Consider the following 17,819-nt stretch of genomic DNA (forward strand, 5'->3'; position numbering starts at 1 on the left):
CTTTTACATTTTTTTAGTTGCTTTGACAGAGAATGAGTTGGGTCCACAATATGAGGTCAAAAAGTTTTTATTGTGTCAGAAATCAATTCTATAGAATTCTAAATGCTTCTGATGCTTCGGCAATCACTGTGCTCAAAATGCGTGTACTGTCATCTGGAACGTTAATCAAGAATTCGCCTGTGTTCCAACTAAAAAAGAAAGGCATCGAGTTGACAACCTTTCAACGTACTCAGCTGCCTCAGTTAGCAGATTTCCTTGAAAATATTTTGAAGCTGTCTGAAGATGAGGTTATGGAAATTGTGTGTTGCAACAATGGACATATTTTGAACGTAAATTTTTCGTTGCTTCTTAGTAAAGTGGAGTATTTACAGCGTAATTATTTGGTGAAGTTTTATCAGCTTTCAAAAATTTTAACCGTCAGTCCTAAATGGATTTACAGGCCTCTTTCCGACTTAAAAAATTTGCTTGATCGCTTGACTGGAAATGCTATTGCTCTAGATGAAGTCGGAAAAGTTTTGGCTAAATACCCCGCTATTTTATTTCTCAGTGAGGAAGAATTTGGTAATCGTATGTCGTTCTTTGATGATTATTATTTTACTACGAATGAAGTTCGATCAATATTGCTGAGTAATCCTAGTATTTTGGCTTATAATTCTGTTGTCTTGGAAAAAATTTATAGTTATCTCAGAGATACTTATAACATGACCCACGAAGAAATGATTGACTGCATGGTTTTCAAGTATAGTTACAAATTCGTCTTCTCGAGATTTGAGTTCATGAGGAAACGTGGCTTATATTTTGGACGTGATAAGCGTGGTATATATCCAGCAATGCGTCAAGTGCACCCTAAAAGAATTTTGACGTCAAGTGATAAGTCTTTTCTGGTTGAAGTCGCCCTCTCTACGCATGAGGAGTTTGAAAACTTTTGCAAATCGTTTTCGGAAAAAATTAAAGCTGAGCTTAATTTTTATGAAGCAAATTTTAGCGATGGCGAGGAATTTCACGAAGATCCGCAGAACGGAACGAAACTAGAACAGTCTGATTCAACTCCTTTTGATGACTTGCTTTGGAAGTACATGAAAGAAAAATATATGTAAAATCAAACCGCTTTTTTGTTTAGTTTTTAAACAGCTATCAAAATAAGACTGGAATTCAAAGTTCTTCTTTTTCAGATTGAAGCATGTATTACGACGAAGATTTGAATGACCTAGAAGAAGAAACCGATGAAGTCACGCCAGATATTTGGCAGGAAGCTTGTTGGGTCGTCATCAGCTCCTATTTCGACGAGAAGGGTTTGGTACGACAACAACTGGACTCCTTTGACGAGTTCATTCAGATGTCAGTCCAAAGAATAGTTGAGGATCAGCCGCAAATTGAACTGCAAGCAGAGTCGCAGCATCTCTCAAGTGACGTTGAACAGCCGACTAAATATCTGATCAAGTTTGAGCAAATTTATTTGTCGAAGCCTTCATACTATGAGAAGGATGGAACACCCTCCCCATTGATGCCAAACGAAGCTCGGCTCCGAAATTTAGTCTACTCTGCTCCCCTTTACGTCGACATTTCAAAAGTTGTGATTGAGCATGGAAAAGAGCCCCAAGAAGTGCAATACCAAAAAGCGTTTATAGGAAAGATCCCTATTATGTTGAGATCAACATACTGTCTCTTGAATGGACTGTCGGAGCGTGATCTGACAGAAGTCCACGAGTGTCCGTTGGATCCAGGAGGTTATTTTATCATCAACGGATCAGAGAAAGTCTTGATAGCTCAGGAAAAGATGGCGTCAAATAATGTGTACGTGTTTCAAAAGCGCGATTCAAAATACTCGTATGTTGCTGAAATTCGATCTTGCCTCGATAACTCCTCGCGACCGGCATCAACACTCTGGGTTAGCATGATGGCTAAGTCCGGTCAAAATGTACGCAAAGCAGCTTATGGACAACGAATTGTATGTACGTTGCCATATTGTAAAGCAGAGATTCCGATCATGATAGTTTTCCGTGCTCTTGGATTTGTGGCCGATCGTGATATTTTGGAACATATAATATACGACTTCGATGATCCCGAAATGATGGAAATGGTTAAACCTTCACTGGACGATGCTTTTGTAGTCCAGGAACAAAACGTGGCACTAAATTTCATCGGAGTGAGAGGAGCAAGACCAGGTGTTACGAAAGAGAAACGTATTAAGTACGCTAAAGATGTCCTTCAAAAAGAAATGTTGCCTCACGTCGGTGTCTCAGATTACTGTGAAACTAAGAAAGCGTATTACCTGGGCTACATGGTCCATAGGTTGCTCCTAGCAGCCATCGGTCGTCGTGAAGTAGACGACAGAGATCACTATGGTAACAAGCGGTTGGATTTGGCGGGACCTTTGATGGCCTACCTATTTCGAGGGTTGTTCAGAAACCTATGCAAAGAAGTTCGTATGTATGCTCAAAAGTTCATCGACAGGCATAAAGATTTCAGGCTAGAGCTTGCTTTGAAAACCAGAATTATAACTGATGGGCTCAAGTATTCGTTAGCCACTGGAAATTGGGGAGATCAGAAGAAAGCGCATCTGGCAAGAGCAGGTGTATCCCAGGTGTTGAATCGGCTGACATTTGCATCGACGTTGTCACATTTGAGGCGTGTCAACTCTCCTATTGGCCGAGACGGGAAATTAGCAAAGCCTAGGCAGCTTCATAATACGCTATGGGGTATGTTGTGTCCGGCAGAAACACCGGAGGGTCAAGCGGTTGGTTTGGTCAAAAATCTGGCTCTCATGGCCTATATTTCTGTGGGATCTCAGCCAAGTCCAATCTTGGAGTTCTTGGAAGAATGGAGCATGGAAAATTTGGAGGAAATTGCTCCTAGTGCAATTAATGAAAGTACGAAGATCTTTGTTAACGGTTGCTGGGTTGGCATTCACAGAGACCCCGAGCATCTGATGAGTACTTTGAAAAAGCTTCGACGACAAATGGACATCGTTGTGTCGGAGGTGTCAATGGTTCGAGACATCAGAGAGAAAGAAATCCGAATTCTGACGGACGCTGGAAGAATTTGCCGACCGCTGTTGATTGTCGAAGACCAAAAGCTGCTTCTAAAACGGCACCAGATCAACGAGTTGAAGCAAAAAGAGTATAATAATTACACGTGGTCAACTTTGATCGCCAGCGGAGTTGTTGAATATGTTGATACTGCCGAAGAAGAGACTATAATGTGCGCAATGACTCCTGAAGACATCCAACAAAAGGGATCGGGCTACTGTTCTACGTACACGCATTGCGAGGTTCATCCATCTATGATTCTAGGAGTCTGCGCGTCTATTATACCGTTCCCAGATCACAACCAGTCGCCAAGAAATACCTACCAAAGTGCTATGGGTAAACAAGCCATGGGAGTGTATATTACGAACTACCACGTTAGGATGGATACCCTGGCACATGTGCTGTATTACCCTCAGAAGCCACTGGTAACAACCAGATCTATGGAATATCTTCGGTTCCGAGAACTCCCCGCAGGAATCAACTCGATTGTGGCGATTGCTTCGTATACTGGATACAATCAGGAAGATTCTGTCATCATGAGTCAAAGTGCAATTGATAGAGGATTCTTCAGATCTGTATTTTTCAGGTGAAAATATATACTTTTTTCAATTTAGCTGAAAATTAACTGCTATCCAAATCTCACTGATGTATGAATTCCGTGTCATCCTTTTTAAAATGATTATGAAACCTCGACATTCTTCAAATTAAAAAAGAAAAAGAAATTTATGTTTGCTGAATATGTCTTTTCTTGGTTACAGTGACAAGAAAAAGCGTATTTTCGTCGTTGCCAACATTTAGTGTTACCAGAATTGCTGACTGCGTATCGCGAGTTTTAAAAACTCCTCCCCGTAAATTTAAATTTTATCACTATTATACGTGACAACTTCGAGAGTCACATACCAATTTTTGTTCAATATCTTAAGTTCATTAAATGTAAACTAAATTTATATCGTCATCAATTTTTATGTGTTATAAAGGCTCTGCTTTACTAAGTATAAAATAAAATGATTATTAGTTAATTGTATGTTTCAGATCGTACAAAGAAGAAGAAAGTGACAAAGGAGGCGTTGAGGAGGAGTTTGAAAAGCCGACACGAGAGACGACCAAAGGAATGCGACATGCCATCTACGACAAATTGGACGATGACGGGATCATATCTCCAGGCACACGAGTGTCAGGTGATGACGTCATCATAGGAAAGACGGCGGGACTCCCGGCAGAGGAGGATGAGTTGGCGAATGAACACCGAAAGGAAACGAAAAAAGACTGCAGCACATTTTTGAGGGCGAGCGAGACAGGAATCATTGACCAGGTCAGGATCAGATCTAATAGCAACTGTAATCTCACTTGTGACAACAAGTGACTTGTAAACTAAGTTATTTGTGATATTTATAAAATATTTGTGATATTTATTTACAAAGTTATTTGTTAAAAGTAATACAGTAATACATAGAGTTGCAAAAAGTTTGAGCTGGCAGAATTAATTTAAAACGAGCATTTTTTCTCCAGAGCATTTTTTGCATTTTTGCCAGAGCATTTTTTTGACAGAGTTTTGCGTTCAATTTCGATGTTTCAGACCACCTTAATACGTGAATTCTGTCCGAGAAGCTAGCATTTGCATGCAACATTTTTCCCATTTTTCCATAATAGGTCAGGTTAAATGCTCTGAATTAATTTTGTCTGTCTGAACTTTTTGCTACTAATAGTAGAGCCCAGGAAGCGATGGTTATTTTTCATCTCGCGTTTAATTGCTGACTGTATTCAGGTGATGGTGACGTTGAATCAAGAGGGAAGGAAGTTCATCAAAGTGCGAGTGAGGTCCATCCGGACACCCCAGATTGGAGACAAGTTTGCCAGTCGCCACGGACAGAAGGGAACGTGTGGAATCACGTACAGACAAGAGGACATGCCATTCACATGCGAAGGTTGGAAACAGACTAAATTGCCAATTTCCCATCCAAGTATTCTAGGATGTAACCTTAACGAAATTTACGTGGAATCACAGCAATTCACGCGCAGATATTGTAAAAGTCCAAAGTATCCATAATTTTCAAGCATTTTGAGATGAAATATATGTTCAATTGACGACTCTTTTCAACCCACACACGACACTTTTCCCATTTTCCTTCTTGTTTTGCGTGTTATTTTTGCTGAAAGCGTGATATTACGATAGTTATTTTGTTCACCATGCAAAATTTCAGTACATTGTGACACAACGTAAAAATAGTTTTTCAAAATAGTTTTTTGAAATTGAAATGGGGGGGGGGTGAAAAGAGCCAAATTTACTTATTGTGGGGGTATTTCTGTCTAAGTGTCTTTCAAATAAATGCTGCGAAAAAACGGAAATTACGTTTTTCGTATTTCAATGCATCATCTGTGCCTCAAATTGTTCTGTTAGCTCTAACCTGTATTAATAGATTTTGATCAGTTGACATTTTGAGATTAAACAAAAAGTCTGGCAGTTTTCTATATTTAGCGCCTTCCCGATCATAGGAAAGATATCTTAACTGTCATAATTGATGTTTTATAGGAATAATTCCGGACATTATCATTAACCCTCACGCTATTCCCAGTCGAATGACAGTCGGCCATTTAATCGAATGTCTTCAAGGCAAAGTGTCGGCCAACAAGGGCGAAATCGGTGACGCTACACCATTCAATGACGCAGTCAACGTGCAAAAGATTTCACAAGTGTTAGCTGAATACGGATACCATTTATGGGGAAATGAAGTTATGTACAACGGGTTCAGTGGTCGAAAAATGAACTCGCAAATTTATTTGGGGCCAACTTATTATCAAAGACTGAAACATATGGTCGATGATAAGATTCATTCTAGAGCTAGAGGTCCTGTCCAGAATCTAAATCGACAGCCTATGGAAGGTCGAGCGAGAGACGGAGGACTCCGTTTTGGAGAGATGGAACGTGATTGCCAAATTGCTCATGGAGCTGCCCAGTTTTTACGCGAGAGGTTGTTCGAAGTTTCGGATCCCTATCGAGTGCATGTTTGCAATTTGTGCGGTTTGATAGCGATCGCAAACTTGCGACAGAACAGCTTCGACTGCAAAGCGTGTAAGAACAAGACTCAAATATCGCAAGTGCGCATTCCGTATGCATGTAAACTGTTGTTTCAAGAACTGATGTCGATGTCTATTGCGCCTAGAATGATGGTTCAGTGATTACCGTTGTGAGAACTTAGTGTCATGATAAAACGATCGCAAACAAAATCAACCCATTTGATTTGGTCAGTTAGCTAAGTTAGTTAGTCATTAATTACCTCTAGCAAACGATTGCTTTGTTTTGTGTAATGATTGAATCTGGGATGGTTTTGTCTGGAATCATTTTGTCACTAGCCAATAATTGACTTTAACTATTTCTTCGAAACATGTTGATATCTGTTTGTTTTGTAGCTTAAATTAAAAATAATTTTTCTGGTTTTGATCGACCTGAAAATTTGATGTCTTTTTGATCATTTTCTTTTTCTAATTCGATAATAGTGCTCAAGGTAAGATTAATTTTGATGTGATTTAACTGAATTATCTGATTTATGTTTTTTTTTCAGAATGCTCATGAATATACAAAAAGAAGTCACATAATTATTTCGGCACTCAGTGTTGCTCAATTGTTAGCAGAATATTTCTTAGATTAGATCGCCTAATTTATTACGAAGTAGATACTCTATTATTTAATTAGACCTCGAAACAGCTTAATTAAAGATGGCCGCTGTGAAGCCAGAAATATGGGAGAAGGCTAATGAGTTGGTGGAAAGTGCGTGCAAGCAGGACAACAACGTGCGTCTCAAAGTGGGTCCCCAGTTGATATTGTTTCTGGATGGGAAAGGGAAGTTGGATGGCAGACAGTCTGATCAGCTGATCGATGCGATGAATGACTGGATTCAAAGCTCAAACTTCAAGGTCAGTGTGATGAACTTGATAACGTGTTTCGAAATGCAGTTTATGAGAAAGTATTGTATTAAAAATGGAAATAAGTCAATAGTTAGCGTTAGTACCTTGGAAGAATGTTCGAAGATGTTTGTCTCATTTAAATCGTCAGATTCATTTTCTGCGAAAGTCAGTCAAAAGTTGCGAGAGCAAGTTAACTAATAATCAGAAGCTGGTTTTTGTTCAACAACTTTTCTTACAAATCAGTGAGAAGTTGACTTAGCTTTATTATGAAACATCAGTAAGTTCAAGCCCAATTAATTAACTTCAATTTTCCACCAGGTAATTTCCCTCAATTATTGTCAATTTCGCACCTGGTCTTGTGGAAAAGCGCGTGCTTGTGGACTGTAAGGTGTAGGTTTAGAGTCCTTGCCGAATCTTGTTTTTTTCTTAATGTATAGAATTTGAAAATTTTGTTCTGGGAAAACTGCAGTTTTCGGAATATTGTTATTTTTTGTCGGCTTTATATCGAAACAATTGTCGTTTATTCTGATTTAGGTAATTTTTTGAATTGCAGGTCGTTCGGTAATTTGTAAATCAACCAACTCTGATTTTGTGTAATTTATTATATTGGTTTTGGCATGTGGTAATACATCGGCTTAGTTACCTTTTGTTGCGTTGTTTCTAGAACCGAAATGCGTGTTTTGTATAGCAAGTATTGCAACGCTCTGCTTCTCTTCGTTATTTTTGTTCCGACATTCGTAGAAAACGGAATATTTATGCTCGGTGTGTTTTCTCTTCAGTGAATTTTTGCCGATCGAAATAACAGTTTTCAGCAAAAATTTTTTATACCCCATTGAAGATATAGACTTACTGAGTTCAAATTATAAAGATATTTTACCTCCGATCAGGGGCGGATTTAGGGTGTGGGGCGGGGGGAGGAAGCCCCCTTTCAGGGATTCGACCCCCTGCCGACCCAAAGGGTCCCCCCTTTGATACTTTTTCAGAAATCCATTTTTGGCCGACCGACCCTAAATTTTTTCTAAAGGCGCCTTTGGCGCCAATATGTACTAACTTTGAAGGGGAGCGCGCGCCAAAAAAACGCGATTTTTTTGTCAACATTTTTTCAAAAAGTGCCCAAAAAAAGGGCTTCTTTGACTGTTTTTTCAAAAATTTGCCTGCGGCGCAGACAAATTTAGCCAAAATACGGGGCAAAACAGTGCTTTGGGATAGCTCGAAAAATCAATTTGGTCGAACTAAAAAAAAGGAAGGTCGTCAAAATTTTCGAATTTTTTTGAAAATAACGCCGCCCCCCCCCCCCCCCCCCACCCCTCGAGAAAATCCTAGATCCGCCCCTGCCTCCGATCATTTTTGTGAAGTTCTGGGGGTTTCAATATTGCCAAATTGGCCATATTCTGGACTAAATTATGCGCGCTTTGAAGAAATTATTCATAATGCTGAGAGTTTAACGCGAATTATTTATGCGTGGCGAATTATACCGCTCAATAAAATTGTTCCAAATTGATTTTAGGCAGGCTAATTGGTCGTATTAATATCGTACGACTCAAAATTTTACACTTTGATATTGTCCAAAATGTAAGTTTTCAATATTTTTGCTTCCCAAAATTATTCGATATGAATTAAGCGTCAGTCAGAACATTCAAGTTTTGGTCAGGTTAAATTTTTTTGCTTACGAAGAATTAAACGGAATTTTGCTCAAATTTTTGTACGGAAAGTTTAATATCGACGCTTCTTTTTCCAAGACTCATTTTCTTTTTAAACTCATTTGTAACTTATTGAACTTTCAGAGCTTCTTTTTGCTGCTTTTGGTTGCTTGTTTTTGTGCAGTACAGCTTCGATTCTATTTCTCTGCAGCTCAACTCATAAACGTGAAGTAATTCAGCGTCGCGAATCCTTTCGTTATCAATTTTTTCAAATTGAATTTTTGGCAGCCTAATCAGTCCTATTAATTCCCCATTAGAAGCGAATCTTTCAATTGCTAATTATTATTTATCGCTTGTATTTGATGGCAGACAGTTTTCTTTGATTCTTTTTTTTTTAAATAAATCAGTTTTATCAAAAAAAGTTGAACATGTCAACGTTTTCCGAAAACGAAAGTAAACAAGTTGCACTGACTGTTTCGACAACATTCTCAGATTTTTTTTTCTTCAAGTTAGGTTTTATTCTTGTACGTCGTGTGATAATAGAATTGTACGAACGCGTATAAAATTTTTGAATTAGGCATAAACGACTGCTATTGTCTTCAAAAAAAATTTTGCGATTTTTCGCACTTAAAATTTTAAATATTTTTGATTTTTTTTGTGCCAGAAAAGCGCTAATGAATTTCCAAAAAAAGTTCTTCTCTTAGTAAAATCAAGTTTTTTAGCCTTAATTGCTTATTATTACATATAACGATTGTTACTCGATCGCTTTACTCGCTCGAAAAAATCAAATAAAAAAATCAAATTTGTTCAAGTTTTTTAATGTCGTTCGAATTACGACTGAAAGGGCATTAATATGATATATGACTCGACCACGTGGATTGAGTTCTTAACGTTTTCTTGGGGAATAGAAATTTTACTTTTTGGCCCAGGTTTCTCAAATTGGGCGTTTTAATCAAAAAAGTAAATCAGTCAAGATTCTTGCTAGTGTTCAGAATTGACGCTGAAAATTCACTTTTCTAAAGAAACTTGAAATATAATTTCGTCTAGCTCAGACCTTGATTTTAAAGTAATTTGTTGAAACTAATTTGATTCACCAATATTGTTAATCAGTATACTATATTTTCAAATTATCATAAAGAAGTTTTTGATTCATTTAAATCTTTGCCTTGAATAACATGCTTGAATTAATTACCATTTTCAGACTGTGGTGTGATGAAAATATTTTTTTTCTTGCTTTAGATCAGTCTGATGGCGATTGACGTATTCAACGTATTGGTGTTCAAACTTGCCTCGATAGACCGGAATTTGCCCGCAAGTATGTTGCGAAAAACCTATTTCGCATACAAAAGTTATTTTTAAGCTATAAAAACATGTATATTGTCTGTTGCAGTTCTACAAGCTTTACTGGAGACTTTAAAAACGAGCAACGACCAGGTAAGACTTCGCTTGTGATAGAATGGTAATAGTAGAAAAATTTTCACGCCTGTAATGCAACAAGAGAGATATCAACATTTTTTCATCTTTTCAAATGACATTTTGACCAAGTGATGGAACACTGAATTACTTCCTTGAAATATTGTTATTTAGGTGCGGGAACAAGTACAAAATTTGCTGGGTGCTATCACGGATAAATGTACTCCAACGGTAAGTTCCAGTTACCAAATATTTTGTCAATTTTCGTACATTTTATTTATAGCTCGACCTCGCATGTAACGATCTTATTTTACTGCGGACTTATTAAAAAAGTTTATATCATATTTTTTTCCACTGAGCTGGATCATCGATGTGATTAGTATCAGATTCTTTTTCATTTTTAATTATAAAATTTGTTTTAATTTTTCATTTTTTTTTTTTTTTTTGGAATTTGCTTTTTATACCGACCTTAACTGTAAAAAAAAATATTTTGATTTAATACGCAGACATACACCTCCTGAAACGAAAATTTAGCCATATTATCTAGAATTCTGATTTGCATTGAAGGCGGTTGCGGACAAAATAGTGGTCAATGGACTCACACACAAAGCGTGGAGGGTGCGAGAGGAAACATTAGTTTGGATCATAAACACCCTTGAACAGTGAGTAGTACAACAAAAGTGTTCGTTTTTGAGTGACACGTCAACAGGTGGCTGCTCACATTTCGTCGGCTATGTTGCCGCTTCTTTATTTTTGTTATCACGCAAATTTACTCTTAATACTGTTTTATAGGTCTTGGTGTTTTGAATTTTGATTTTGTTTCCAGTCATGTTTTTGTTGCATTTTATGGCAGTTTTGAGAGTTTTGTATTGTTTTTGGCTGTGTTTGGGAAGCGTAGCGTCACTTCTGTCGAAATTTTTCAGCCAACATTTTCTTTTGAAATGGATCTCTGATTTAAAATAGTTTTCTGAAGATAAAAACCTGCTCTCCATTCCAGATGTTCATCTCAGTGTCAAAAATTTTCTTTCGTGAACGAAGTGTATTTTCACTTATTTTAGTTGGTCGGATTTAGTTGATGAAAAAATTCTCAGGATTTGAACCCCGTCTCCGCCAAAATGTCAATCATTGAAATTATTAAACGCCATCTGCTAAGCTGTCAACTAACCCAATTAAGTTTTTTTCTGAAAACCGAAAATCTTGATCTGCGCCTCCTTTTTATACTGTTTTTAAGTGTCTAAGAACGAAGTGAAGACGCTTCTTTATGTCGACACTTATTTATGTCGTGTTTTTTTTTCAGGGGACAGCATAAAAGTTGTTCCACCCCATTTTTGCCGACCATCGCAAAAAAGTTTCTTAAGGTATTTGCGTCCCCCCCCCCGAATCTGCCCCTGCTCCATATTTTATGTTTTCCAGAACTAGCAGTTATGGTAAATACTTGGAAGCATCAATACTGACAAGTCCTTGAATTAAATTATTTTCGAAAATAAACTTCAAAAATAGAATCGGTATTGCGGCTATTCTACCGCTTCACTCTTCTGTGATGTTTATAATTATTATGCCTCTTCCAAACAAAGAGTCAAATTTGTTTGTTACTTCATCAGTTTGAAATGTAGAGTTTTCGCACATAATTTAGATTTTTTTATGACGCCATGTGGGAAAAATCTGAGTCTAAATCACATCTTAAGTCAGTCTTTAAAAGAGAATGCGTATAATAGAGGCCTTCAAAATAATAGAGGGCTTCAAAATATAAGTCGGCCAATAAATAATAGAGCCTATGCTTAATCTCAGGGGACCTGAAAAGGTCTATCAGTGAAAGAATGTATGGCAGGAATAATCCATGGGATGTGCAATAAATGATATACTTCTCAGTTTCGAAGTCGCTCAATCGAAAATATGTCTCAATATGTTCGGTGCAATTCTGAATTACATGCAATTTTAGGGATGGACATCAGTCGCGGATTTAGAAAGGGCGCCTAGTTATGAGGTATTGGACCCCTCAACCCATTTTAGGCAACCACCACCAATATTTTTCTGATATATACTAATTTTGAGGGGGAGCACGCGCCAAAAACTGCAATTTTTGTCTGTAACTTCCAAAATGCGCACTAAAACGTTAATTTTGGACCTCTTTGTTTTTTCAATAATTTGAAGCGCAAATTTATGTTCAAGTTCGGTCTATTAGGGTTTTATGAGACCTCAGAATGGGAGTTTTGTCAAAAATTTCAGATCCGCGCGTGCTTGAAACGTAAACTTAGGCCATCTGACCAACAGGAGAGCTTCTTTTTGATATGTTCCAAAACGCAGTTTGTTAGAATTGGAGATTTGCCTGAATCCGGTTCAGGAATCTGGCATTCCGGCAAATTTCACAATTAATTCCGGAATCCGGTAAAAAAAAATTCGGAATTTCGTGAACGTTTTTACTATCTCGACCAAAAAACTAACTTTCGAACACATGAATTTTTGATTCAAAACTGGAATTCCATCATGCAACTAAACCAGTTTTTCCGATAACTCAGGAGTCAATCTGTTCCGTCTAACGGAAATGACGTTGATGCACAAAGCACAGTGAGACACAGCTAGCCATACTAAATACATGATTTGTGCAGTTACTCATCAGCACCATAAATGAATTCCGGAATCCTGAATCCGCCAGTTGAAAGTTCCGGAATTTCCGGTTCCGGAATTCCGGCAAAATCGATTCCAGTGATATCTCTAGTTAAAATAAATATTGATGCAATTTAAGCAGGTGCGAATGAAGAAATTTTCAACCATCTGAAATATATTGGTGCCATAAGCTCCAAATTAAAAAATATTTCACCTGCTATCACTAACGGATTGGAAAGGGGGTAATTTACCCACTGACTATCCAAAATGGCGCGCGCCAAAAACACGGTTTTGCTAAAAACTTCAAAAGTATTCAAAAGTATTTTTTGGGATTTTCCAAAATTTGTCTGATTCTTGAATTTTGTTCCACATGGTTCTCTCAAGTGTTCTAGGAGAATTGGGAAAATCAATTTAGGCGCAGACGTTTCAATGTGTGATTGTCCATGTGATCATTTTAAAGAGTTTCTGGTCTGTTAAACATCGGTCTTTTGTGATGTATGATAAGGCTGAAACGTGAGCCACTGTGGCCAAGTGGGTAAGACGCGCGCTTTTTAACATGATGTTCGTGTATTGGTATACCAATTCGGTCGCAGTTGGAGGGGTCCTAATGTCATCCGCTTCCTCAAGGTGGGAACAGCTACGGCCAAATAAACGAACCCCAACTCCCCTCCTCGGCCGTCCGGGGTAATTAAAACAGGATGAAATGTGCATTGTGATCTTAAGTTGTGGTTTCTGTTTAGTCATGGGAAGGAGGGGCTGCAAGTGAGCAAATTCATATCTCAAGTGTGCCACTTGGTTGTGGACGCCAACGTCGATGTGAGTATACTTATGAGTGAGTTAAAATGAACCCCCGCTTGGGTGCAACTATTTTAGGGACCCAGTGATTTCTAGGGACCCATCAATCATAGGTGTATCCCTCACTTGTCATGCATTCATAGAAATAAGATAGGTGGGTTTCTGTAAAAAAAATATAGAAACAATTATTTCTCACGATATCAATTCAATTGAACAATATTTGTGGCACAACAAGTGTTTTTTTTGCCGTAAACCTAATTCGGCTCACAAATTTTAAATTGAAGATCAGTCCTGTATGATTCGATTATTTAATTTTTTTGTCAAAAAGCTTAGTGTACTAAATAGGCGACTCCTAACATAATGTTATTTAAAGATGAAATGATTGCTAAATCGTGAATAACTGGATGGAGTTATTTTTCAAAATCTATATTTTAAAAAATATGATTAAGAAGATATTTGATTTACTTAGGTGAGAGACCGAGCAGTGCATCTGCTGGTTGAAGTGTACAAACACGTGGGAGACAGACTGCGGATGGATCTGGAGAAGAAGAATCTGCTGCCAGATGCCTCCAAGCGAAAGGTCATCTTCCAGAAGTTCGAGGAGGCCAAACAGAATGACCTCATGAAGGTCGCAGCCAGTCCCACCACTCCTCATGATCCAGCTGCTGAATTGAACGGCGAGGTGAGAATTGAAATTGTGATCGAATTAATGTTTCAAGTTGAAAAAAAATATTTGTTTTGTCATGATAAACCCCATGCTTTCCTGTAGAGCAAATGAAATTCGATGACAATGATCATTCGAAATTTTAAATCTAGGTTCAAATTGACGTTTTTTCTCAAGTAACAATTTCGAAATAAATGGCAGCAATTTCAAAGTTAATTGGGGGGTTGTAAGTTTTGGGTCTCTTTGCTTCATAAATCATTAACTTGAGAAAAGGATGTGCAAATTTCAATTCATAATGGTTCAGAGCACAAGCTTGTTTAAATCAATTAACTGCTGAACGAATCCTTGTGACTACGTACTTGGACTAATAAATAGCTTTTAGTTAGTCTTTTTCAGTTGACTGAGTGACTTTTTCTTAACTTTTATGCCGACTTGTCTTTGTGTCGAGTTGACTATTTCTGTTCTGGCTGATATTAACACTGTGTTTCACCCGCTCTCAGGATGGTTTCTCTGTCATCTCCTTTCCGAGATCCCCAAGCACCCCCCGCAATGCGGCCACAATCGCCGGCCTCACCCGTCCCTCTCGTAATTTATCCCCAGGTGGCTCCGAAAGCCTCCCAGGGTCGATAGCGCTCTCTAAGTCACCGTCGGCTGAGTCACCGCCGATTCCGGGGACTCTGGTCTTGGGGTCGCCCTCTCCGAGTTCAGACCAGGGTAGAGTCACTAGCAAGCCCCCTCCTTCTAGGGTAATTATGCCGCGGCTGTGTGTTGTTGAATGCCTCTTCTAACCGCCGAATGCATCGCACAGTATCTTTTAGGTTTTTTGTGGTAGCTTAAATATGCTTTTTAATTGTAAAAATGTTTACGAAAATCTAGCTTGGATGTTTTAGATGAAGCTAATGATATCGCATGCATGCGAAGCAGTACTGAGCATATGAAAAGCATATTTTGACGTATTTACCGTCGCAATTTTGAGTTCATTTTTGACTCATCTCACATAAATTAGTGCGCAGCCGAGTTGCCAAATTTTAGTATCTATGTGCTGCTCGAATTCTTTTTCTTTTTGGCAACTAAATAGCATGTTTTATATCCACTTTTTTGATAGCTTGTGGTTGTTAGACAGTTAGGTGCTATGGCATAAATTAGTGAGCAGCTCAATTTCAGTATCTCTGTATTAATCCAATTCTAATTGGCAAGTAAATAGCATGTGTTTTATCCGCTTTTTTGGTGGCTGTTTATTAGACAGGTGCCATGGCGCAGATTTCATAAAACTCAACTTTGGAGGTCGGGACTCGAATCCCGCTGGAAACGTTTTTTTTTTCTGAAAGCTTTTTTTCTTGTTTTCAAATGTCAATGAACGAAGTGTATTAAGTAAACGAAGGGTTTTGCAATCGGGTACTAGACCTTTTGCCCTTAAGTAACTTTGTTGTTCACAGGACCTATATCGGGTTTACTTTTTCCTGATGGTTTTTCGGCTTTAGGTTCTCAATTAAGCTCTCGATTTAATTTCTGAATTGCGAATACCACCTTGATTTCAGTGCATATGTGGTTTTCGTGGATAAGAAATGGGCAGTACTTGACTTTCAGCTGATTGGCTGTCGGCTTATTTACCTAATATTTTGTTTCCTACAATTTTGCGATTTTATTTATGAGATCGATAAAACTTTGGTCACAAAATTAATTTTTGGAATGCTTAATTTCAACCCCTCATGGAACTCTTTGAAAAATTTTGATTAATTTTAACTAAAAAAACTTGATTTTTATTTTTTTGTTTTTCTGGTTCTTTCTTCAACGGTATCAACATTTGAAGTCCTCTCTGATATTTTTTGAGTCTCATGCTGTTTTAATCCTATACTCATTGTGTCGCAAGTGGTGCGAAGCTCAGCTTCGCCGTGTGGTTAATCTACGAATTTAAAACGATTTTTGTCAGATTTCTGAATTAATTTCCTCATTTTTTCTCAGATGATTCCTTCGCGTGTGTTGAAATGTTCAAATGAGCGTTTATCATTCATAGGTCTGTTTCAGAATGGATGGATTGTGCCTCCTGCTCTTGAAAACTAAACGATTTTTGAAAAATAGAGTTTTTATACTGTGAACTTGCATGTTTTTGTATCGCAAGTGGTGCGAAGATCCGCTTTGCTTAATTTTTTCTGTCAATTTTTTTTTTGTTTGCTAAACTTTCTCAATTCTAATTGTTTTGGCTCCGATTTGAATTAGGAACAATTCTGTTGCAAATGTTTTTTATTCAAGTAAAAGTTGACCGGAAAAAAATAAGTTTGTGAAATCGAATTATTAAGTCGAAACATGTGCGTTTGTGAGATGGCCATAATTCACGTTGTTTATCCATGGCGTCCTGTTGCACCAATAAATGAGGTTTCAGCTAGATTCACAAAGTTAATAAAATTGTATTTATAGCTTTCCATTCAGTGTGCAATCGATCGGAAAATTTAATAATATTATTTCGCGTCCTTATTGACAAATTTTAGTCTCTGTACGGTGTGTTTGACTTCAAAGTAATTAGTTAACTAAACTACAAACTTATCGGGTCAATCATTTGAAACTGGTGCTCTTTGTCAGTTAAGGTGAGTTATGTTAAATACGCATGAAGTTAAGAAAGAACAACAGAACAAGTGATTAAGCATTGTTTTATTACCAAAATTACCATACATATAACATTCTAAGGTATTCCTATCCTTAAACCATTGGACTTTATGCACATCACATAGCTATATAATTATGGTTATTGTAATTTGAAATATTTCACTTTCTGAATTAGACAGAAAAAACGCTTGTACCCTATTTGTGAGTGAAATTATTGTACGAAGTCTAATTTATTCCTACAGCAAAATTTTGTTATTTACCAAGGCGAGGCGCAGTTTATTATTACTAGGTAGCCTTTTAAGATCAAATAGTAAAATTTTGGAAACTCAAGCGATATTCATCTCCAACTTTTTTACGTATTGCTTCGATGGTTGGATATCAGATTGAATTATTTACTAAGGCGCCGCTGGCTTACGCCTTGCTCAATAGCATCGGGTCTTTGGCTCAAATTCAGGTGTATGCCAATTTTTTTGGAGTTTTTCTTTTTGACATCCTTCCCGTTTTTTTTTTCAATTGCCTTTTGTATGCTTTTTATGCGGGGCGCAGTTTAGCCTTTCAGTCTGTTTTTTTTTGCTAGGGCCGCACTTTTGGGTTAACATATTAGTAGGTTTTTAGATATCTGTACATTTTTTGAAGAGATAGTCAGAAGAATAAACCACGTGTCTCAATACAAAGAGTAGTAGTATTTTTTTTTGGGTTTTATGTGTTTTTACTCGTTTTATTTGTAGGTGAGCCAAATTTCCCTCGTTTTTTGGGACCTGAATCATTGTAATGAGATAGCTATTAAGTGGTGTTTATTGACGCATCGGCTTTAATATACTTTCTCGCCATTTGCCCGAGGAGTCTTATGTTGCAGCGAGGTTTACTGTGAAGCAGTCTTAGGTCGCTTTCCATGCTTCCCTCTTCCGCTCATAGAGGTAATTTATGAGGGATTTTAAGGTCCTGGTCTTGGTGGCTGAGGATTGCAACAAGGGAATCAGTGGCATCTTAGCTTATCCTGTTAAAGTACTAGCCTCCTCTCTTATGTTCAGGTCGCGCTTTTCCATTTTCTAATTCAGCTTGTTTTTTTTCTCTCCATGGAGTTTTTGACCATCACTCTTCCATTCTGGCCTGATTTCTGTTTTTGCAGTTTCCAGGCTAGCAGGCCTCTTCTGTTGCAGCCGGTTTGCA

At 37.7% G+C, this 17,819-nt stretch overlaps 2 protein-coding genes across 8 annotated transcripts in view; both read left to right on the forward strand.

The window, feature by feature from the left end:
- The window catches only part of LOC134843968 (CLIP-associating protein 1-like), a 205,742-nt gene that overhangs the window by 154,761 nt on the left and 33,162 nt on the right, over positions 1 to 17,819 (forward strand). For 4 of the 7 annotated variants that reach the window (XM_063860355.1, XM_063860354.1, XM_063860358.1 and 1 more), the window contains exons 1-8: positions 6,594 to 6,941; positions 9,812 to 9,887; positions 9,963 to 10,006; positions 10,160 to 10,216; positions 10,553 to 10,647; positions 13,330 to 13,405; positions 13,854 to 14,066; positions 14,549 to 14,794. In XM_063860355.1, coding sequence (XP_063716425.1) covers positions 6,744 to 6,941; positions 9,812 to 9,887; positions 9,963 to 10,006; positions 10,160 to 10,216; positions 10,553 to 10,647; positions 13,330 to 13,405; positions 13,854 to 14,066; positions 14,549 to 14,794 — 1,005 coding nt within the window. In that variant the 5' untranslated portion in view covers positions 6,594 to 6,743. Of the gene's footprint in view, positions 1 to 6,587; positions 6,942 to 9,811; positions 9,888 to 9,962; positions 10,007 to 10,159; positions 10,217 to 10,552; positions 10,648 to 13,329; positions 13,406 to 13,853; positions 14,067 to 14,548; positions 14,795 to 16,454; positions 16,631 to 17,819 lie in introns of those variants that run through there. The other 3 variants (XM_063860353.1, XM_063860356.1, XM_063860360.1) reach the window with 3 other exon arrangements.
- On the forward strand, positions 1,177 to 6,499 carry LOC134843566 (DNA-directed RNA polymerase II subunit RPB2). The gene is made up of 4 exons (XM_063859690.1): positions 1,177 to 3,615; positions 4,062 to 4,341; positions 4,795 to 4,954; positions 5,560 to 6,499. The coding sequence occupies exons 1-4, from the start codon at positions 1,181 to 1,183 to the stop codon at positions 6,204 to 6,206; spliced, it is 3,522 nt and encodes a 1,173-aa protein (XP_063715760.1). The 5' UTR covers positions 1,177 to 1,180; the 3' UTR covers positions 6,207 to 6,499.

Source organism: Symsagittifera roscoffensis, chromosome 4 (assembly GCF_963678635.1).
Source record: "Symsagittifera roscoffensis chromosome 4, txSymRosc1.1, whole genome shotgun sequence".
In the NCBI taxonomy this organism is placed as follows: domain Eukaryota; kingdom Metazoa; phylum Xenacoelomorpha; order Acoela; family Convolutidae; genus Symsagittifera; species Symsagittifera roscoffensis.

What these genes read in the sequence shown, in the direction of transcription:
- LOC134843566 (XM_063859690.1), top strand. Translation starts at nt 1,181, where the DNA reads ATGTATTACGACGAAGATTTGAATGACCTAGAAGAAGAAACCGATGAA. An exon ending in TTCAGATCTGTATTTTTCAG is followed by an intron (nt 3,616 to 4,061) that starts GTGAAAATATAT and finishes TGTATGTTTCAG; the next exon opens with ATCGTACAAAGAAGAAGAAA. An exon ending in AGACAGGAATCATTGACCAG is followed by an intron (nt 4,342 to 4,794) that starts GTCAGGATCAGA and finishes GACTGTATTCAG; the next exon opens with GTGATGGTGACGTTGAATCA.